The sequence below is a fragment of the Urocampus carinirostris genome, chromosome 20 (assembly GCF_059441175.1).
Source record: "Urocampus carinirostris isolate Australia breed hairy pipefish chromosome 20, RoL_Ucar_1.0, whole genome shotgun sequence".
Taxonomy (NCBI): Eukaryota; Metazoa; Chordata; class Actinopteri; order Syngnathiformes; family Syngnathidae; genus Urocampus; species Urocampus carinirostris.
In genome coordinates this window covers 1,531,820-1,554,703 of record NC_142368.1, presented here as the reverse complement: position 1 = coordinate 1,554,703, position 22,884 = coordinate 1,531,820, and the positions used below count along the sequence as shown (strand labels likewise).

At 45.3% G+C, this 22,884-nt stretch overlaps 1 protein-coding gene across 2 annotated transcripts in view; it reads left to right on the top strand.

Annotated features, from left to right (window-relative positions):
* The window catches only part of epha7 (eph receptor A7), a 33,999-nt gene extending 17,330 nt beyond the window's left edge, over positions 1-16,669 (top strand). For both annotated transcript variants that reach the window (XM_088325531.1, XM_088325530.1), the window contains exons 12-19: positions 427-528; positions 1,315-1,500; positions 2,597-2,658; positions 2,740-2,949; positions 5,577-5,726; positions 5,796-5,989; positions 12,182-12,319; positions 15,671-16,669. In XM_088325531.1, coding sequence (XP_088181657.1) covers positions 427-528; positions 1,315-1,500; positions 2,597-2,658; positions 2,740-2,949; positions 5,577-5,726; positions 5,796-5,989; positions 12,182-12,319; positions 15,671-15,785 — 1,157 coding nt within the window. In that variant the 3' untranslated portion in view covers positions 15,786-16,669. The remainder of the gene's footprint in view (positions 1-426; positions 529-1,314; positions 1,501-2,596; positions 2,659-2,739; positions 2,950-5,576; positions 5,727-5,795; positions 5,990-12,181; positions 12,320-15,670) is intronic.
* The last annotated feature ends 6,215 nt before the right edge of the window (positions 16,670-22,884 follow it).

The window sequence follows — 22,884 nt, the reverse complement described above, 5'->3', positions numbered from 1 at the left end:
CTATATTCATTTCCCCCTTCTTTTCCATTCATATCTCTATTCTGCTCTCACTGTTACTTCTCCCTATCTGTTTATCACTCTCTCTTTCCTTCCCTCTTTTTCTCCCTCTCTCTTTCTCTTCAATTTACTAGTCCGGCCCCCGTGAGATTTTTTATAGCATTTGTGGCCCCCAGCTAAAACGAATTCGACACCCCTGATCTAAACATTTGGGAGTGCCAGCAGGGGGCAGCAACGGTAGGCAGGTTCAATTTGTGATGAGTGTTAAATGAACACTCATAGCATTTGTAAGAGTGACAGACATTTTGAAGTTGGCTCGACTCGAGCGTAAGTCTTTCCTTCTTTTCTTTTCTTTTCTATTCTTTTCTTTTCTCTTCTTTTCTTATCTTTTCTTTTCTCTTCTTTTCTTTTCTTTTCTTTTCTTTTCAGTCAAATTTGCAGGCACTAAAGGCTACGTGGACCCCGAAAGCAAGGAGTTCGGCCGAGAGCTGGACGCGTCCTACGTGCAAATCGAACGGCTCATCCGAACCGGTGAGTCTCGCACATTCTCTTACTCAGCCACAGGTGTCAAAGAGGCGGCCCGCGGGCCGGATCAGGCCCGCTAAGGTATTGAATCCGGCCCGCGAGACAACGCTCAAAGAAGCGCAAGAGGAAAACAAGCTGCAGGTTGGAATAGGTCAACTTGATGTTGCCAAAGCCAGGTGCCTCGAACAAAGACACTGTACTTGTATTTCTCTCTCTCTCTGCCTCGCTCTCTTCCACCCCTTTTCTCCCTCTCTCTCTCTCTCTTCCACCCCTTTTCTCCCACTCTCTCTCTCTCTTCCACCCCTTTTTTCTCCCACTCTCTCTCTCTGTCCCTCTTTCTTCCACCCCTTTTCTCCCACTCTCTCTCTCTTCCACCCCTTTTCTCCCACTCTCTCTCTCTCTCTAATCTCTCTCTCTCTCTCTCTTCTCCACCCCTTTTCTCCCACTCTCTCTCTCTCTTCCACCCCTTTTCACCCATTTTCTCTCTCTCTCATGACTTTTTATCTTTTGTTTCTCACGCTCTCTTTCTCTCGCTCTCTCTCTCTCTCTCATGACTTTTTATCTTTTGTTTCTCTCTCTCTCTCTCTCTCAAGACTTTTTATCTTTTGTTTCTCACGCTCTCTCTTTTTCTTTATCCCTCTTTTTTCTTTTCTTTCTTTCATCTACTAGTCCGGCCCCCAACAGAATGTTTGTTTCATCGTGTGGCCCCTGAGTTCAAAGGAGTTTGACACCCCTGCTTTACACATTTTCTGTCGTTTTTTTCCTAAAAATCCCGTCTTTCCTGCAAAACAGGAACACTGGGGGAGGTGCGGAGCGGGCGGCTGAAGGTCCCCGGGAAGCGCGACGCCGCCGTGGCCGTCAAAACCTTGAAAGCCGGCCACACGGACACGCAGAAGAGGGAATTCCTTCGAGAAGCCAGCATCATGGGGCAGTTCGAGCATCCTAACGTCGTCCGACTGGAGGGCGTGGTCACCAGAGGTAACGCCCACAAAGTCACCTACAAACAATGTTCCCTCTAAGCTGCGTGCGTGCGTAATCGCACATTGCCCAGAGCTTTTCTGTGCACAAGAAAATCTAGCCAGTTCACAAAAATGAGGGCTCAAAAATTGCTAATTAAAAAGCGAATTAAGTCAAAGTTAGAGTGCATGAAGGTCAAAATACACGGGTTCCCCTGACGCTGAGTTCTAAATGCGGTATTTTGATGTCAATGTCGAAGTAGAACAAAGTTGAGTAAAGTCGGTAGAGTTTTTCCAGAACCGGCTTCTTCGGCTCGGCTCACTAAAAAGGAACAGGCTCTTTCGGGTCCCAACCGGCTCTTCAGGTTGTTTTTGCTTCTTTCATCCCTACACGACCAAATATGATGTAAAATTGTGCAAAAAATGACTTAAAGGAAGCAGGGGAAGTAGAACAAAAAAAAAAAATACCAAAATGAAAAAGTAGTGAAAAGCTGAGAAGAAATAAACAAAAGGAAGAGAAAAAAGAAGGAAAAATTCAGGAAAAGCCAGAAAAAAAGAAAAGAAAGAAACAAAGGAAAAAAGTAAATAGAGAACAAAAAGACAGAAGTAACAGCTAGGAAAAGATAAACACAATGAGAGTTTTTGAAGGAATTTTAAAAAACAGGGAAAAAGAAGAAAAAGTTTGTGTTGCATTCAAATAATTTCCCATTATACCAAGTCAATCAACATTGTACTTCCACTAAAAAAATGTAATTAAATACAGTTGTGTATCGTGCAACCGACTCAATAAGCCACAAAAATGTTCGTATTATGCGACAAAAGATATCAGGAAAAAAAAAGAAATGGAAATCTTGTGAAAGAAATGTAAAAACAAATGAAGTTTGTAGTCAATTCGTTCAAAAGTGAAAAATAATTTTGCATTGCCGAAAACTCAGCAAAATGTAACGTGATGTCAAGTTTTGAACATGTTTGATAATGACTTAGTTGCCACACTTGGGATTGCCGTTGCTCACTGTCGTTTCAAGCGTTGCTCACCCACTTTGTGTGAAAGCTCAGACCCGGGGAAAATGACAGGGAACATTGACGTTCTTTACCTGAATGTTCTTGCGGCCATTAAGGAAAACCGGTGATGATCGTCTCCGAGTTGATGGAGAACGGCCCGTTGGACGCCTTCCTGAGAGTGAGTAGCGTTCAAAAGAAAGGACAGACAGAAAGGACAGACAGTCGGTGGACGTTGCTCAGCTAGCTTCTCTCCACTTAGTGCCACGACGGCCAGCTCTCCGTCATCCAGTTGGTGGGAATGCTACGAGGCGTGGCTGCAGGAATGCGATACCTGGCCGAGATGGGATACGTCCATCGCCATCTTGCCGCTCGCAACGTACTCGTCAACAGCAACCTGGTCTGCAAAGTGTCCCACTTTGGCCTGTCCAGGACCACCGGCAACGATCCCGGAGTCGTCTACTTCACAGCCGTGAGTCCCTGTCGCGATTTGGCATCGTGGTTGTAGGAACGCAGTTCCCTAAGCTTACATTTGGTGGCAAGGCCGGCAGACCGAGACAATGAAATTCAATTTTAGTGTCAATTTCCTCATATATACCGTATTTTCCGCACTATAAGGCGCACATAAAAGCCTTTATTTTTTTCAAAAGCTGACCATGCGCCTTATAATACAGTGCGCCTTATATATGGATCAATATTAATTCGCAAAGTCTTGCAACTAACTTGCAGTCGCCGACTAGATTTTCCCCCGAACGCCAAGTCGTCCGCGGTGTATGCTGGGATTTATTTACCGGCGTTTCATTGGCTAACCAATGTGTCAATCATCATTTGAATCGGATCCTTTTTATCATTTACAGGCTGGCATTGGCTTAAACGGCAAAACAAAGCCTGCAATTGGCCGAAAAAGATGAATGCGTATAGCACGTGGCTCACGGCATACAGAAAGCATTTTTTTACTATTTTGTATTTGTAAATATTTTATTCTCCTGGATTTACTAAACTCACGGATATAAGAGGACCACGGCTGCACATTATTATGAACACAACGACTTCGGTGAGCTACTCCGGCTATATATATTATCCCTGTATCTTGTTTCAGACTGAACTCGATGTTTCTGTGATAAGCGGTGATGATAATGGATGGAATGGAGTGTCTATTTTTAAATTCAACTCAATTCCAAGTGTTTATTGTCATATGCACAGTAAAGTTGCGAGCAGAAAAGAAAATAGAAACTAAGGAATGGTTGGCATTTCTTGAATCCCAAGACTTTAACCTTCCGAATGATATTTGGAACGATGCATTTGAGTGACATCGTACGGACACCGCATCCGCACGTGTTCTCGACACGTATTTGCGTCTTTGCAAGCTTTGGGAAAGTTAAGGGGGTAATCAGTTGGACTGAACCATCTGACTGTTTAGTCGACGTTCCCATTGTAGCGCCTTATGTGTGTCAATAATAGGACCAAAAACTATTTTTTCGGGGTGCGCCCTATAACTCGGTGCGCCTTATAGTGCGGAAAATACAGTACTTGACATACAAGGTATCGAAAATTTCGTTTCACACTCTCGCATGCGCAGACAGATGCAAAGTACAGTCCTAAACTTAAGATAGTACTTGTTAGGAATTAAACTATAAATTGTTAGGGGAAAAACTATTATAAATTTAGCGTTTACCAAATTGTTCGAATTAGTTATCTGACTCCATTAACCAAACACAAACTTTATCCTCCTAACAATGCATGCTCTTATCTTGATATTAGGGAAAAAATATTGACAAGAGACAGGCATTTTCACACAGGGGTAGATTTATTCTCTTAATTTATTATGAAGTGAATTCCATAGAATTTTGCCAAATTTTTGTCGAATTAGTCTAATTAGTTTACGTCGAGCCTTGCTCCCGTCTGTCTTGTCTCTTCCGTGTTCCGTCCTTTTTATACATCGGGGCATCAGCCCCCCCATGGGGCGTGCTGTCTCCTCCCATGGGGCGGGCCAGGTGCCAACGTCACCTCCTCCTCGCCAAAAGACGCCACCACGTCTAGAGGGCTCACAACAAGAAAGCTTATCAGCTCCAAGCAATGCCAAGCGTTTATCAAAACAAGGCCTGATTTCCCGCGTCACCGCCCCCGCTATCAAAATTCCCCAGCCAAAACACTCTACACTTCGAACGGCGCGACCTTCAGCCTTCTGAAGGTCGCGGCGTTTGAAGTGTAGAGAAAAATCCCCACTGCATTCAACAAAATGTAATTTGTATTATATTAAATCCCTTATAGTCAATTAAATAAAATAAAAAATCCTTCATGCTAAAAAGAAGTAGTGTTCCAAGCAGCAGCTGTAGTAGCAATGATAGGAACAAAGATAAAAGGTAAAAAGATGAAATAGGTAAAACAATAATACAATCGGAAGGTGTCTGCAAGTTGATCTGCAGTCATCGAGTTGTTGTTTTTTTTTTTACTGAGTGTGAAGAGAGTTCTGTCGTCTCACTTCCTGGCGGATGAAGCTGTTAGTGATCCTAGTGGTGCGGGAGCGAAGGCTTCTGTATCCCCTTCCAGAGAGTAGGTGTCACGGTTGCCATGGCGCCCAATTGGCCCCGCCTGTGTGGTGCCGGCAGATTGGCTTCCCTACTATTTAAACCCTGTCCTGTCAATCCCCTTTTGTCAGTCCGTCTCTGAATCTCCACGTGCTCTAGGCAAGCCTTTTTCGACCCTGACTCTCACCTGTTTTTTGCTCCCGTCTGTTCCCTGGCTTCGACCCGTTTTCTTTATCCTGACCAAGTCTACTCTCCTCTCCTGGCTATCGACTCGTTTCCGACCACGTTTTGATCTTCTGTCCCAACTACAGACCTGTTCCGCGTTCGGAGCGACCTGCTTCCCGCGCTCAGCGATCACCGGATCGTGGGTGCAACCCTGTTCCTTTTTTCCAATAAAATTTGTGAGAAACGCAACGCAAGTGTGTCCTGTCTCGGTTCTGGTCCTGACAGTAGGGGGCTGAGTAGACTGTGCTGGGTGTATGGTTGGCAAAAGAGATAACTGTCTTGTGATAGCTATGAAGGTCTCTTTAGGACCAAAGTCCATCGATGTTTGTGGCATGTTTCCACGCAGGAGGGCAAAACCTCAGTTCGGTGGAGTGCCCCAGAAGCCATCCAATTTCGCAAATTCACCTCCGCCAGCGACGTGTGGAGTTACGGCGTGGTCATGTGGGAAGTCATGTCCTTCGGAGAGAGACCCTACTGGGACATGTCCAACCAGGATGTGAGTGAGGAGCTCTCCCAATATCGATGGGAACCCATCCAACGTAAGGGCTGTCTTTTGGTTCCTCAGGTGTCCAAAGCGCTGGAGGAGAGCTTCCGTCTCCCGGCCCCCATGGCCTGCGCCCCCCGCCTTCATCAGCTCATGCTCGACTGCTGGAAGAAGGACCGCACCGAACGGCCTACGTTCCATCAGATTGTCAACGTTTTGGATAAGATGATCCGGGAGCCGGACTCGCTTAAAACGCCGTCTGGAACCTGTAAGAGGTCAGCCTCAGTCGGGATGTTTTTATCCTATCTATCTATCCATCTACCTTGGTCATATCCAGTGTTCCCTCGAAACTGCGCGCCTGCGCAATTGCACACTGCTCGCACATTCTCAGCGAAAAAAAATCGAGCCAGCGCACAAAAAAGAGGGCTCAAAATTACTAATTAAGAAGCGACTTAAGTCCAAGTTACAGTGCATGAAGGTCAAAATACACGGGTTCCTCTGACGTTGTGTCCTAAATGCGGTATTTTGAAGTCGAACGAAGTTGAGTAAAGTTAGTAGAGTTTGTCGAGAACCGGCTTCTTCGGCTCGGCTCACTCAAAGGAACCGGCTCTTTCGGGTCCTAAATGGCTCTTCGGGTTGTTTTTGCTTCTTTCATCCCAACATGACCAAATATGATGTAAAATTATGCACAAAATGACTTAAAGGAATAGGGAATAGAACAAAAAAGAAAAAAATATCAAAATAAAAAAGGAGTGAAAAGCTGAGAAAAAAAGAAACAAAAGGGAGAGAAAAAAAAGAAGGAAAATTTCAGAAAAAAGCCAGACCCGTAAGGAAAATGACAGGGAACATTGACTAGAAACCATCCTACGTTCCTTGTTTCTTCGTTTATCAAAGTCCTAATGGTAGGAACGCCTTGACAACTGGGCTGAGTGATAGTTGCACGAAAATGCTTTCTCGGTGTTAGGGGAAAAAACGATATTACAAATGTATCGTTGACCAAATTGTTCGAATGAGTTATCTGACTCCATTAACCAAACACAAACTCTATTCTCCTAACAATGCATGCTCTTTTGTTAATTTTAGGGAAAAAATATTGACAAGAGACAGGCATTTTCACACAGGGGCAGATTTATTTTCTTAAATTATCTATTAACCAGCCCGGTGGCCTTGGGGGTAGGGCGCCCGCCCCGAGACCGGGAGGTCGCTGGTTCAAGCCTCGGCCGAGTCATACCTAAGACTTACATTGGTACTCATTGCCTCCCTGCTTGGGAATAGGGGTTGGAATTGGGGGGTTTGGTCACCTAATGGCTCCCAACACATCAGTTGGGTTGAGCGAGGGGGCTGGGAATCCCCTCCTCTGTATCAATCTCCCAGAAAGAGTCAGAAATATGAACGTGTTCCTGACTCTAGCCACCTCCCACTAGGGGCGTGTGAACGCTCAGACCCGGGGAAAATTACAGGGAACATTGGTCATATCCCTCAAGAGGGGTGACCGACAGCAAGACAAACACATACAATGACAAAGAAAATAAAAGGGAAAAAATAGCAAAAAACACACACAAACATTTTTGGACCATGGCCAATGGAAACACCCAAACAAGTTAGGCACCTCGGCACCCAAATAGGTCATGCTTTCGTCCCTCCAGATGAAACGGGACACCAGAAAGCGGCCATGTCACTCGGGTCAGCGTGACACAACAGCAGGGCCCGACAGCTTTCACTGGTTTACCCCTGCCGCATCATAGAACGCGTCCAAACATCCCACTATCCTTTCACAACACCTCTCCGCTCATTCCTATCACCAACAATAGCTCGAGCTTTCACTAGATCTAGACCTCAAACAAACACTTCATCTCAAAAACATTTCATTTCCTTCTCAAGTCTCTATACCGTACAACACAGTCGGCACAATCACACTCTCATACAGTCCCCTCTTAACATCCATACTCATACTCTCCTCAGAGCACCCAAAACCTTGCTTCCTTGATCCACTCCGTGCAATACCTCGCACTCCATTCCACCAACTGCAGCCACATCACAACCCAAGTACCTAAAGCTTTCAACTTCTTTCACTCCACTCCATCACGGGAACACTTCATCATCTTACTCTTCCCAACATTCACACATAACTTACGAACAGTGTTCATTTTAGCTGTAAAAAGTGATGGGTCCCGGGGACTGGCATGCTGAAAAATCTATGGGGGCCAACAGAGATCTATGGCTCCCCAAAATTTAGACTTATCCAGGTTGAAATCGTAAATCCGCGACAAATCTATCATATAAATCTATATATTCATTCTGTTTTAATCATCACAGTTAATTGGTAATACAAATCAGTTATCGCTTCAGATTTTTCAGTTCACAATATTGTACACTATAGAAAATAGTGAAAATACTGCCATCCACTTAACTATCTTTAGCGGTGAAAGCACGGCCAAGTCTTTTTTTTGATGTCGTATCCATTCATACTTCATACTTGCCTCTCTCTTCCTGCAGCAACTGAATTTCCATAGCTAATTTGTGGTTTTCATTGTGCCGATCCAAAGTGCTTTTCTGAAAGTTCGTATTGCGAAATGATTTATGCAATCCAGTTTTTTTGTGACGCTGGGTGCACGCATCACACAACATGTAGCCTCCATTATCATCCTCCTCATAGCGTCACCAGGAATATAACTGAGTCCATTTTGGCAAGAAAAGTCCTTTTCTTGCTAGGAGTATTCTTTTGTTTATTTTCTTTTGTCGAGTCGTTCGCTTCAACACGCGTGTTTTCCTTGCCTTTGCAGTCTTCCGAAGAATTTATCCATTGTTTTTTCGTGCCGGAATTATTGCTGTTGTTATCACTTTCTGCATTATGTTTCGACTTATTAAAAATTACCAAATTTTTGTTGATTTGCACCTAATAGCAACTGTTTTTTTGGAGGCATACTTCTCTTTCACTCGACAACCGCCAAAAACAATGACGTCATCTCGAAGCAACGAGATCGGCGTGCAGACGAAAGCTCGAACCGCGAGACCAAAACAACAATGGCGGATCTGCCTGACGAAATGTGACGAAGTGCGGTAAATTTTTGTTAAAAAAAAAAAAAGTTAATTGGGTAGTAATGACAAAAAAAAAGTTGCGTCCCGGGGCCGCACGTTGATTTGAGACAATGCGTCCCCGGCAAAAAATGATGCTTCTAGGATGCGGGCAAACCAGAACACCGTCTATGACACACTCTTCCAAACCCTTCCGTTTTGTTCCGATTCAAATAAATATCTCATCTCATCTCATCTCATTAGCCGTACCGCTTATCCTCAGTAGGGTCGCGGGGGGGCTGGAGCCCATCCCAGCCATCTCCGGGCAGTGGGCAGGGGACACCCTGAACTGGTTGCCAGCCAATCGCAGGGCACACAGGGACAGACAACTCATTCACACCTAGGGACAATTTGGACCGGCCAATTCACCTGAAATTTATGTTTTTGGAACGTGGGAGGAAACCGGAGTGCCTGGAGGAAACCCACGCAAGCACGGGGAGAACATGCAAACTCCGCACAGGAAGGTTGGTAGCTGGATTTGAACCCACGACAGGTTCCCATGACATGAACTGTGCCGCACAAGTGCTAACCACTGCGCCGCCGTGCTGCCCTTCAAATAAATATATTAATAAAAAATCAATAGAAGACACTTGACCGAAATTGGCACAATAAGAAACAAACGACTTGTTTGGCCACAAACCAGTTTCCACTTTGAAACGTATTGTGCCGTTTTCCAGACAAAAAGTCCGATTCGGGTTTCATTTAAAATGCAGATTATTTCCAGGTGGTCTGAGCGCTCGCCGCAACAATAGAGTGGACAGAGCGAGACTTTTTGCTTAACAAAAGCTCCGTGTCTCTTTATTAATTCATAGCGCACTGCAGCTTTTATTTCGGGCACTATGCTCGAGTACTTTTGTAAAGTAAGCTACTTTTAGTTGTGGATTTCTCAGACTCCTATGCCATGAAATTACATTTTTTAACCTGTTTTTCTATTTTTAATATACAAGCAGTGTTCATTTTACTTCACAACCATCAGCAGTTTGGGAGAAGCTTGGTTTTAGCCTTTTACGACACACCCTTTTGACAAATCTCGAGTCATCATTATTTAGGTCCTTTGGCAATACTTGTACTTTAGATAGATAGATAGATGGATAGATACTTTATTCATCCGCTTTGGGAAATTCACATTTCCAGCAGCTTCCCTTCGCTGAGAACAGTACAATAATAAAGCAAAAGGAATACAATATACAAATACCCAATGCGACGTGCTAATACCCACTGTAGCGTGTTATATAGAGTATTTAAATAGTGCTACATAAAATACACACTGCAATAAAAGTACGGTAATATGCAATGTAGGTGGTGTAGTTTACTGTGGGCTTTTACTCTGCCGGGTAGAGTTAAAGAGCCTCATGGCATGAGGAAGAAAAGATCTCTTCAGTCTGTCCGTAGTACAAGACAGTGACAGCAGTCTGTCGCTGAAACTGCTCTTCTGTCTGGAGATAATGCTGTGTAGTGGATGCGATGGATTGTCCACGATTGACCTTAGCTTTTTCAGTGCTCGTCTCTCAGCTACTGTTGTTAGGCCGTCCAGCTCTTTGCCCACAACAGAGCTCGCTTTCCTAGCCAGTTTATTGAGACGAGAGGCATCCTTCTTCTTGACGCTGCCTCCCCGACACGCTGCCGCATAAAGAGAGGGCGCTTGCCACTACTGTCTCATAGAATATTTTCAGGAGCTTTTTGCAGATTTTGAAGGAGGCCAGCTTTCTGAGGAAGTAAAGTCGGCTTTTCCCTTTCCTACATAGAGCTTCTGTGTTGGCAGTCCAGTCCAGTTTGTTGTCCAGCTGCACACCCAGGTATTTGTAGGTCTGGACGAATTCCACACATTCTCCTTTGATGGTTACAGGAACCGGGTGAGTTCTGGTTCTCCTGAAGTCCACCACCATCTCCCTGGTCTCGGTGGTGTTCAGGTGCAGGTGGTTTGCGTCGCTCCATCGGACAAAGTCCCGAATCAATTTCCTGTACTCCTCCTCCTGCCCGTTTCTGATACATCCCACGATCGCAGTGTCGTCGGCAAACTTTTGCACATGGCAGGACTCAGAGTTGTACTTAAAGTCCGAAGAGGGGTCAGAACCAGAAATCATGGCCAGGATAGCACAAACCACAGCCGCACTTACCAGACTAAAACCTTTCTGGAGGGACAAGAACATAGCAGTGAAATCAAAGATCAGACTCGTGCAGGTGTTTGTTACTTCCATCTTCCTCTACACATGTGAGAGACTCGCAAGAGATCAACTTTTCTATCGAAGAAAATTCTGGGCACAGTCCAAGGGGGCAGGAGGAGAGGAAGACCGGAAGAGAACCTGGCCAAAATCAGGCCATGGACCGTCAATGGTGAAGAAGACTGTCTAGAGTTGCGTCCTCATTGGTGACCAGACGACCCATGCGCTTAAAGGATCCGTGAACCGTGATCATTTCAAAAGGTCAATTTATATCATTTTGGCACTCTTGAATTTCCATACCATGTACCGTTTAATGATAAAATTTCACCAGTTTATTTACATAGAGGTAGAGCGCTCGTCTGGGGATCAAGAGATCGCAGGTTCGAATCCCGGCTCCTCCGTGTTACATGTGGAAGTGTCCTTGGGTAAGACACTGAACCCCCAATAAGCACATTGTAAAGCGCTTTGGGAAGTCATTGATTTGAAAAGCGCAATTTTTTTTTCAAACATGTTTATTGATGTAGTTGAACATGTTATATTGTACATGTGTTTCCTTATATCATATATATTGTTCATGAACATTTTGTTGAGAGACACTGAGTTGCTCGACATGAATGAGCTTTATTATAAAAATAGTTCAAAAATAAAGTCGCTGGGACGTTTACTGTAGAAGGAAAAAATACATGCAAATAGAATGAAGTAGAATAATACATTTTCTTATTCAAATTATGAATTCATTTTCTGCTTTAAATTATTTTTGGTAATCAGGGTTGGGTAGGGTTACTTTAACTGGATGACTTTCAATTACTTTTGGATTACTCCAATAGCAAATATGCTAATAAAAGACAAAAGAAACTAAATAGGAATCAAATGACTCCATTTTGTGCAGGCTTGGGGAGTAACGGAACACATGGAAGGGCAAAAATGATGTTGGATTTATTTTCATTTGGTTTCTGTCGCATTTGATGTTCGTTTTGCCGGAGATCAAAGAGATCAAAGCCAGGAGAGAAAGCTTACCACGTGTTGTGAGTCATCATTGTATTCATATTGAGTTTCTTTTGTCTTTTTTAGCATATTTCTATATCGGAGTCATCCAAAAGTCATTGAAAGTCATCAAGTTAAAGTAACCCTAGAGGGGGGACGCTTGATCGACAATAGAACATCTTCTGGCATTTTTCACCAAAATATGGAAGACTTGAGAATCGTTTTGAATTGTTCACACTTTCACAGAGCGTGTGTCGCGGCCCCGGGCGGCACTTTCCATTCGGTGGAGGAGTGGTTGGGGGCCATCCAGATGGAGGCGTACCGGGAACGGCTGACGGCAGCCGGTTACACGTCGCTGCGTTCCGTGGCGGCCATGTCGGATGAGTAAGTCGGCGCTAATCCCCAAATCGGATCGGTCACTTTTTTCATTTCTGATGATGAGCCCAACTGTCTTTAGGCTAGTTTGTTTTAGGGGCCTGTAGTGTCTTGGTGATAGGAGCCTGAAATAATGTGATGGGCAATGTCCTCCAGACTAGGCAGAGATAAGCCCATGATTTTCTGGGCTGTGTTGATGACTCTCGGCCCCTCTGATTCTCAGGGTTGGGTAGGGTTACTTTAACTGGATGACTTTCAATGACTTATGGATGACTCCAATACCAAATATGCTAATAAAAGACAAAAGAAACTAAATATGAATCAAAGAATAAGGGGTTGAATCCGGCCCGCGAGACAACACTCAGAGAAGCGCAAGAGAAAAACAAGCTGCAGGTTGAAATAGGTCCACTTGATGTTGCCAAAAAAAGGTGCCTCGAACAAAGACACTGTACTTGTATTTATTTCTCTCTCTCTCTCTCTCTCTCTCTCTCTCCTTTCCCTCTTTTTTCTTTTTTGTTTCTGTCTTTCTTTGTTTCTGTCGTTCTTTCTTTCCTTCTTGCTTTCTTTATTTTTTTGTTTCTGTCTTTCTATCTTTCTTTGTTTCTGTCTTTCTTTCTTTCCTTCTTTCTCTATGTCTTTCTTTCTTTTTTCTCTTTTCCACCCCTTTTCTCCCGCTCTGTTTCTGTCTTTCACTCTCTGTGTCTCTTTTTCTCTTCCTTTGTTGCTCTTTGTCTCTTTCTTTCTCTGTGTCTTTTTAACTTCTTTTGCTCTAACTTCCTTTTTTCCTTTTCTCTCTTTTCTCTTTCTCTCTTCCTACCCTTTCTTTTCTCTCCTTCTGTCTTTCTATTTCTCTTTGGATATCTTTCTTCTGCTCCCTTTCTTTCCCCCCTCTCTCACGACTTTTTATCTTTTGTTTCGCTCTCCCTCCCCCTCTCTCTTTCTTTGTCCCGCCCTCTCTCTCCTTTTCCCTCCCTCTTTCTCTTATTTCTTTATCTCTCCTTTTCTTTCTCTTTAATCTACTCGTCTGGCCCCCGAGAGAATGTTTGTTTTATCGTGTGGCCCCCGAGTTCAAATGAGTTTGACACCCCTGCTATAGAGTATTTAAATAGTGCTACGGAAAGTAAATAGGGTAATGTGGGGGTAGGGTTTCATGTGGGCTTTTCTTCCCCCGGGTGGAGTTAAAGAGCCTCATGGCATGAGGAAGAAATGATCTCCTCAGTCTGTCCGTGGAATAAGACTAGGTGAGATTAGGTGTGCGTAGGCACTTTTTGGAGAAAACGGCGCAATGCCAACGGCATCGAGTATTAAATATGTTTAATAATTTTCGTCTTTGTGAGTGCAGGGAACAAGGGAAAACAGCAAAGGGGTCATTTGCGCTCTTTATACAAAAAACATTTCTTCTGATGTTTTTGCCAACTTTATTCATATACTTTATACCAGGATCAAAACGGGAGTTTTAAAGTACCGTATTTTCCGCACTATAAGGCGCACTTAAAAGCCTTTATTTTTTTCAAAAGCCGACCATGCGCCTTATAATACAGTGCGCCTTATATATGGATCAATATTAAGTCGCAAAGTCTTGCAACTAAGGCAAGCAGCCGCCGACTCGATTTTCCTCGGAAGGCGATGTCGTCCGCGGTGTATGCTGGGATTTATATACCGGCGTTTCATTGGCTAACCAATGTGTCAATCATCATTTGAATCGATCACTATTGGCCAAATTATTCGGAGGTAAAGGGGGCGGATCCTTTTTATCATTTACAGGCTGGCATTGGCTTAAACGGCAAAACAAAGCCTGCAATTGGCCGAAAAAGATGAATGTGAATAGCATGTTGGGTTGACGGCATAGAGGAAACAGTTTTTTACTATTATGTACTGTATTTGTAAATATTTTATTCTCCTGGATTTACTAAACTCACGGATATAAGAGGACCACGGCTGCACATCATTATGAACACAACGACTTCGGTGAGCTACTCCGGCTATATATTTTCCCAGTATCTTGTTTCAGACTGAACTCGATGTTTCTGTGATAAGCGGTGCGGATAATGGATGGAATGGAGTGTCTATTTTTACATTTAACTCAATTCCAAGTGTTTATTGTCATATGCACAGTAAAGTTGCGAGCGAAAATAGAAACTAAGGAATGGTTGGCATTTCTTGAATCCAAGACTTTAACCTTCCGAATGATGGAAGGATGCATTTGAGTGACATGGTACGGACACCGCATCCGCACGTGTTCTCGACACGTATTTGCGTCTTTGCAAGCTTTGGGAATGTTAAGGGGATAATCAGTTGGACTGAACCATCTGACTGTTTTGTCCACGTTCCCATTGTAGCGCCTTATAATCCGGTGCGCCTTACCTATGGAAGATATAGGACCAAAAACTATTTTTGGGGGGTGCGCCCTATAACCCGGTGCGCCTTATAGTACGGAAAATACGGTACTTTTACCAATATTTACAGGATTTAAATTTACTCATTTTATCTCTTTTCACTTACATGTAGAGCAAAGATTTATCCATCCAAAATAAAAATGGTTCCCTTCTTCTATCATTAAAGTCCTTGTCAGGTCACTGGAGTTTCCTTTAATCCTCAGGGAACAATGACAAGAGAGTGCAATTTGGTCCATCACGACAACAATCACCAATGACGACAACAACACAAATATACGCATCTGTGTTGCAATCTGGCACTGTTCTCCACAGTATGGTTGCACTGGCACTGTCGTCCAGAAATATAGGGCTCACATTTTACGCGACGCAGTCTTCATTTGTTTTCTTTCAGTAATTATGTGCTTGTATTCGTAATCTCTATCCGACCCTTATGGTAATCACCATTTTGACTGGTCACATGATCCGAAAACACGTGAACTTGGAGTAGAGCTGAAAGTGGCGTCAGGTCTGTACGAAAATTAAATCCGGGGAGAGGAGGGAGGCACTTTAGATAGATAGATAGATACTTTATTCACACTTCCAGCAGTATCCTTGTGTTGTTTATTAACAGATGAACAGGATGGCCTCGGGGTGCTGTGTTGTAGTTTAGCAACAGCGGAATGGATGACATCACACGCTAGGCCAAAAGTCGGACGTCCCTGCAGCGGATGGAAATCTTTGTGCCCAGGGTTACACCACCTCGTGCGAGTCCACCTCCTCTCCGCTTCCCGCAGGCTTTCGAAGCCGGGTAGCTCCGGTTAGCTCCACGTTAGCGTCCGGGATGCTAGACTTTAGCGACAATAGATTGAACCTAATGGTGTTCAGTGGGAGCTGACATCTGTTGCCATGCACGTCCGTCCTTTCGGTCATGAGTCGAGCAAGCTAATGCTAGCAGACTGCCAAATCGCGTTTGGGTGTTTTGCAGGGACGTGACCCGGTTGGGCATCACGCAGGAGGAACAACGGCATCGGTTCCTGAGCGGCATCCGGGCCATTCGAAGTCATGTCCTCCAGCTGGACCACGCCGGGCTTCGCGTGTGACAACAGAAAATCCGTCCCTCGCGAGAAGACAAAAAACCGATAGCCGATGCTCGGGAACCGGAAGACGGTGAGCAACGCGTCGTAGAAGGAACACAGAGACCGGACAGAGCAATCTTCTCCTTTTTCTCTATTCTGGAATGAGCACATATCAAACTACGATGGCAACTCTGAGGGTTTTTTTTTCTTTGGTTCACCCTCTCGCCGTGGAATGGTCTAACAGTTCACGGAGGAAAGCTGCATTTTCCATCGCCATATCGAGCGTTCTCGACTTTTTTCTAAAAGAGACGTTCGAAATTCTCTCCTCGCAGTTAGTTTTTAATGAACCTTCACACGCTTTCTATCTTTCGAAACACAATTTATCCCTCGTGGTACACAGACCCAAAATTTGTGAATCCATCATGTATTAAGGGACTTTTTCAGGGTAGCACGGCGCCGCAGTGGTTAGCGCGTGTGTGCGGCACAGTTCTGAGCTCACGAGATCGAACCTCTTGTGTGGAGTTTGCATGTTCTCCCCGTGCTTGCGTGGGTTTCCTCCAGTCACACTGGTTTCCTCCCACATTCCAAAAACAGGTTAATTGGCCGGTTCAAATTGTCACTAGGTGTGAATGAGCGAGTGAGTTGTCCGTCTCTGTGTCCTGGCAACTAGTTCAGGATGTTCCCTGCCCACTGCCTGAAGATAGCTGAGATGGGCTCCAGCAGCCCCGCGACCCTACTGAGGATGAGTGGTGCAGATAATGAATGAATGAATGAATATGTATGTATGTGGCGGCACGGCGTCCGAGTGGTTAGCGTGTCTGCGATACAGTTCTGAGGTCATTGGATCAAATCCATCTACCAGCCTTCCTGTCCGGAGTTTGCATGTTCTCCCCGTGCTTGCTTGGGTTTCCTCCCACATTCCAAAAGGATGCATGTCAGGTAAATTAGCCGTTCCAAATTGTCCCTAGGTGTGAACGAGCGAGTGAGTTGTCCGTCTCTGTGTCCTGGCAACCAGTTCAGGATGTCCCCTGCCCCCTACCTGAAGATAGCTGAGATGGGCTCCAGCAACCCCGCGACCCTACTGAGGATGAGTGGTGCAGATAATGAATGAATGAATACGTATATATGTCGCGGCACAGCGGCTGAGTGGTTAGCGCGTCTGTAGTACAGTTCTGAGGTCATTGGATCAAATCCATCTACCAGCCTTCCTGTCCGGAGTTTGCATGTTCTCCACATGCTTACGTAGGTTCCCCCCAGGCACTCCGGTTTCCTCCCACATTCCAAAAACATGCATGTCAGGTTGATTGGCCTAACTGAAATCTCCCTAGGTGTGAATGAGTGAGTGAGTTGTCCGTCTCTGTGTCCTGGCAACTAGTTCAGGATGTCCCCTGCCCACTGCCCGAAGATAGCTGGGATGGACTCCGGCACCCCCGAGACTCTACTGAGGATAAGCACTGCAGATAATGGATGGATGGACTTTTTCAGTCTTTCTGGAAAAATACACTCTATTGTTTAGTGCTTTCAAAGCAAAATCTGTCCAATGAGCAATACTGTTGTCGAACATCTCCCAGTTTTTGTTGCCTTCAAAAGGAGCAACAACGGGTTAAAGCTACCAGAGATCACGTCCTCAGAGCAATAATGTGCAAGGTGCTACTTGTTTGTGTGTGCCACTCTTTTGAAAAATTTGTATCCACAAAACATGCTGCCTGATAATCAATACCAGAACTTCCTAAAGCAGCTGAAAACCCAAATGCAGATTTCGATGTTGCATATCTGCAGTCTTGAACGAAGACAAACAATTGAAAGAAGCTCACGTGGCTTCCAAAACCAGCCGAGTGTCAGTTTACAAAAGCGAGAAACGCCGACATTGTGAGGAAACTTTTCTTCCTGTGATCATCGCTCGTCACGCATCCATCGGCAGGAAGTTGGCGGAAATGTTGTTCTGTTTAGGATCAGTTGAAGGTCTCGAAAAAGATATCCCTGATGGATTTCCTTTGCTTTCAAATGGAAATCCAAAGCCAGGCTTTCATGTTTTCTGTCAGGACCAGAACGGAAACAGAACCCACTTGCGTGACGTTTACCACAAATTTTATTAAAAGAGAGAGGAAGGGCTGCGCCCACTATCCGGTGATTGCTGAGCGTGGGAAGCAAGTTGCTCTGAACGCGGAAGTGGGACTTCCGTGGCGAGCGATGGCGGTGTCGGGAACAGGCCAGTAGCCGGGACAGAAGATCAAAAACGTGGTCGGGTCAGAAACGAGTCGATAGCCAGGGGAGGAGAGTAGATGTCAGGATAAAAAAAAAAAACGGGTCAAAGCCCAGGAACAGACGGGACAAAAAACAGGTGGGAGTCAGGGTCGAAAAAGGCTTGCCTAGAGCACATGGAGATTCACAGACGGACTGACAAAACTGGACAGGACAGGGTTTAAATAGTGGGGAAGCCAATCTGTCAACAAGCTGCAGCCGGGAAGCAAGTCGCTCTCGTACTCAGATGGTGCTTTGAACGCGGTGTCAGGGACGGAAAAAAACGGGTCGGTAGCCGGGACAGAAGATTAAAAAACGTGGTCGGGGTCGGAAATGAGTCGATAGCAGGGGGAGGAGAGTAGACGTGGTCAGGATAAAAAAAAAAAAAAACGGGTCAAAGCCCGGGAACAGACGGGAGCAAAAAACAGGTGGGAGTCAGGGTCGAAAAAGGCGTGCCTGGAGCACATGGAGATTCAAAGACGGACTGACAAAAGGGGATGGACAGGACAGGGTTTAAATAGTGGGGAAGCCAATCTGTCAACAAGCTGCAGCCGGGAAGCAAGTCGCTCTCGTACTCCGATGGTGCTCCGAACACGGAAGTGGATCTTCCGTAGTTAGCGATGGCGGTGTCAGGGATGGAAGAAACTGGTCGGTAGCCGGGACAGAAGCTCAAAAACGTGGTCGGGTCAGAAACGAGTCGAAAGCCAGGGGAGGAGAGTAGATGTCAGGATAAAAAAAAAAAAACGGGTCAAAGCCCAGGAACAGACGGGACAAAAAACAGGTGGGAGTCAGGGTCGAAAAAGGCTTGCCTAGAGCACATGGAGATTCACAGACGGACTGACAAAACTGGACAGGACAGGGTTTAAATAGTGGGGAAGCCAATCTGTCAACAAGCTGCAGCCGGGAAGCAAGTCGCTCTCGTACTCAGATGGTGCTTTGAACGCGGTGTCAGGGACGGAAAAAAACGGGTCGGTAGCCGGGACAGAAGATTAAAAAACGTGGTCGGGGTCGGAAATGAGTCGATAGCAGGGGGAGGAGAGTAGACGTGGTCAGGATAAAAAAAAAAAAAAAAAACGGGTCAAAGCCCGGGAACAGACGGGAGCAAAAAACAGGTGGGAGTCAGGGTCGAAAAAGGCGTGCCTGGAGCACATGGAGATTCACAGACGGACTGACAAAAGGGGATGGACAGGACAGGGTTTAAATAGTGGGGAAGCTAATCTGTCAACAAGCTGCAGCTGGGAAGCAAGTCGCTCTCGTACTCCGATGGTGCTCCGAACACGGAAGTGGATCTTCCGTAGTTAGCTATGGTGGTGTCAGGGACGGAATAAACGGGTCGGTAGCCGGGACTGGAGAGCGAGGCGTGGTCGGGGTCGGAAGCGAGTCATAAGCCAGAACGGGAGAGTCGACGTCGTCGGGGACAAAAGAGGTCGTAAGCCAGGATGGGAGAACAGACGTGGTCGGGAGCAAAAACAGGTCGTAGACCAGGGGTGGCGAACACATGGCTCTAGAATAAGAGCCAATAAGAATGCGGCTCTTTGCCTCATCATATTTTCTATACACTGTGGCTCTTTGCCTTGTTTCATGTTTAGTTTTTGTGTGTATCGAGGATGGACACTTTCCTTGAAATCAACACAAGAACAATACTTGTTGTATTGTAAGGAGAGGAGTGTGTTGTGGGAAATAATATGTTTTTAATTGTGTGTGTTTTTGTTTGTCTGTCTGTCACGGCAGGTCTTTGACTCTCACGGTTAAAAATTTCGGCTCTTTGTGTCAAACTCGTTCGCCACCCCTGTCGTAGCCGGAGACAGACGGGAGCAAAAACGGGACAGGTGGGAGTCTGAGTCGAAAAAGGCTTGCCTACTATTCACTGAGGTTCGCAGACGGACCGACAAAGGGGATAAACAAGACTGGGTTCATCAGTAATCATGACAGTTTTCTGTCTAGCCTGGTTCTTGTTTCTCACACCAGAAAAAAATATCGGATTATTTCTGTTTCTCTATAAAACAATGAGAACATTTACTATTCAATTGTTCTGCTGCTGAAATCAATGTTTCCTAAGGTTTGGGATTCATTTGCTTTGTACATGTATTTTGGAAAATATATGATCTTTAAAGTTTTTGCGTTTTGGTTGGATATTTACTGAGGCAATGGAAACATTCCGTTCAGAATATTTGATAAATTAGATCCTGGCACCCGTTTCCCTTTGTTTTAAAAGTTTAGATTATTATGTTAACGATATAAAATTGTTGGGGTCACCCTGGTTCACAAAGGTTATTTTGTTATGTTGATTTTCTGGTACTTAAGGGTTTTACGATATTTTAAACAGTTTTTTTTTGTTTTTACTATATTTTGCATGTTGTTTTTCCCATAAAAATACCAAAAATAATCCTTAATATGAGCAACATTCTGTCAGGACCAGAACGGAGACAGGACCCACTTGCGTTCTGTTTCTCTCAGTTTTATTGGAAGAAAGGATTGCACACACGATCCAGTGTCACTTCTTTGGCGAGCGACGGCGGTGTCGGGAACGGAAAAACGGGTCAGTAGCCGGGACAGGAGAGCAAAAACGTGGTCGGGTCAGAAGCGAGTCGTAAGCCAGGAAAGGAGAGTAGACGTAGTCGGGGACGAAAAAGGTCAAAAGCAGGGACAAGAAAGGAGACGTGGTCAGGATCAGGAACAAGTCTAAGTCGGGTGACAGACAGGAGCACAAAACAGGTTGGAGTCAGGGTCGACAAAAAAAGGCTTGCCTAGTGTAAACTGAGGTTCGCAGACGGACTGACCACAGGGGACAGATAGGAGTGGGTATAAATAGGGACAGAGAGCCAATCAGAGTCTGAGGCAGTTGGCGCCAAAGGTGAAGCATATGGGTAATCATGGCATTTTCTCCCAGTGGGGAAAAGAAGTTTTACCAGGTTCTAAATTTTTTTTTGTAAAATAAAAAAAGAAAATCAGCAAAATGATGTGCAAGAGTTTTACTTAAACTGATTTCTTATTTTTTCAGTGCAATCTTAAACAGCTTTTTGAAACTTCATAGGTTAGAGTAAACCCTCATTTATGGCGGGGGTTACTTTCCAAAAATAACCTCTAAAAGGTGAAGGCTGCACAAATCATGACTTAGTTGCCACACTTGGGATTGCCGTTGCTCACTGTTGTTTCAAGCGTTGCTCACCGGCTTTGTGTAAACGCTCAGACCCCTGCAAAATGACAGGGAACATTGGATACCATATTGATGAATGTTACAACTTCTGAGCTTATCAATAGAAGAAAGCAGAACAATTCCACTAGAACACAGGTGTCAAAGAGGCGTCCCGCGGGCCAGATCAGGCCCGCTAAGGGATTGAATCCGGCCCGCGAGACAACGCTCAAAGAAGCGCATGAGGAAAATGAGTTGCAGGTTGGAATATGTCAACTTGATGTTGCCAAAGCCAGGTGCCTCCAACAAAGACACTCTACTTGTATTTCTCTCTCTCTGTCTCTGTCTCTGTCTCTGTGTGTCTCTCTCTTCTCTCTCTCTCTGTCTTTCTCTCTTCCACCCCTTTTCTCCCACTCTCTCTCTCTCCCACCCCTTTTCTCCCACTCTCTCTCTCTCCCACCTCTTTTTCTCCCTCTCTCTCTCTCTCTCTCTCTCTCTCTCTCTCTCTTCCACCCCTTTTTTCCCTCTCTCTCTCTTCCACCCCTTTTTTCCCTCTCTCTCAGTCCCTCTCTCTCTTCCACCCCTTTTCTCCCACTCTCTCTCTCTCTCCCACCCCTTTTTTCCCACTCTCTCTCTCTCTCTCTCTTCCACCCCTTTTCTCCCACTCTCTCTCTCTCTCTCGCCCACCTCTTTTTCTCCCACTCTCTCTCTCTCTCTCTCTCTCTCTCTCTTCCACCCCTTTTTTCCCTCTCTCTCTCTTCCACCCCTTTGTTCCCTCTCTCTCTGTACCTCTCTCTCTTTCACCCCTTTTTTCCCTCTCTCTCTCTCTCTCTTCCATTCCACCCCTTTTCTCCCACTCTCTCTCTCTCTCTGTCGCTCTCTCTTCCACCCTTTTTCTCCCACTCTCTCTCTCTCTCTTCCACCACCTTTTCTCCCCCTCTCTCTCTCTCTCTCTTCCACCCCTTTTCTCCCCCTCTCTCTCTCTCTCTCTTCCACCCCTTTTCTCCCACTCTCTCTCTCTCTCTCTCTCTTCCACCCCCTTTTTCTCCCACTCTCTCTCTGTCCCTCTCTCTTCCACCCTTTTTCTCCCACTCTCTCTCTTCCACCCCTTTTTTCCCTCTCTCTCTCTCTCTCTCTCTCTCTTCCACCCCTTTTTTCTCCCACTCTCTCTCTTTCTCTGTCCCTTCTGTCCCTCTTTCTTCCACCCCTTTTCTCCCACTCTCTCTCTCTCTCTCTTCCACCCCTTGTTTCTCCCACTCTCTCTCTCTCTGTCATTCTTTCTTCCACCCCTTGTTTCTCCCACTCTCTCTCGCTCTCTCTCGCTCTCTCTCTCTTCCACCCCTTTTCTCCCACTCTCTCTCTCTCTCTCTCTTCCACCCCCTTTTCTCCCACTCGCTCTCTTTCTCTGTCCCTTCTGTCCCTCTTTCTTCCACCCCTTTTCTCCCACTCTCTCTCTCTCTCTCTCTCTCTCTCTCTTCCACCCCTTTTCTCCCACTCTCTCTCTCTCTCTTCCACCCCTTTTCACCCATTCTCTCTCTCTCATGACTTTTCATCTTTTGTTTCTCACACTCTCTCTTTTTCTTTATCCCTCTTTTTTCTTTTCTCTCTTGAATCTACTCGTCCGGCCCCCGACAGAATGATTGTTCTATCGTGTGGCCCCCCGAGTTCAAATGACTTTGACACCCCTGCACTAGAAGGTCCAAAAGAAGAAGGTCATCTACAAGGTCCAAACAAGTTGGGGTCCATCTC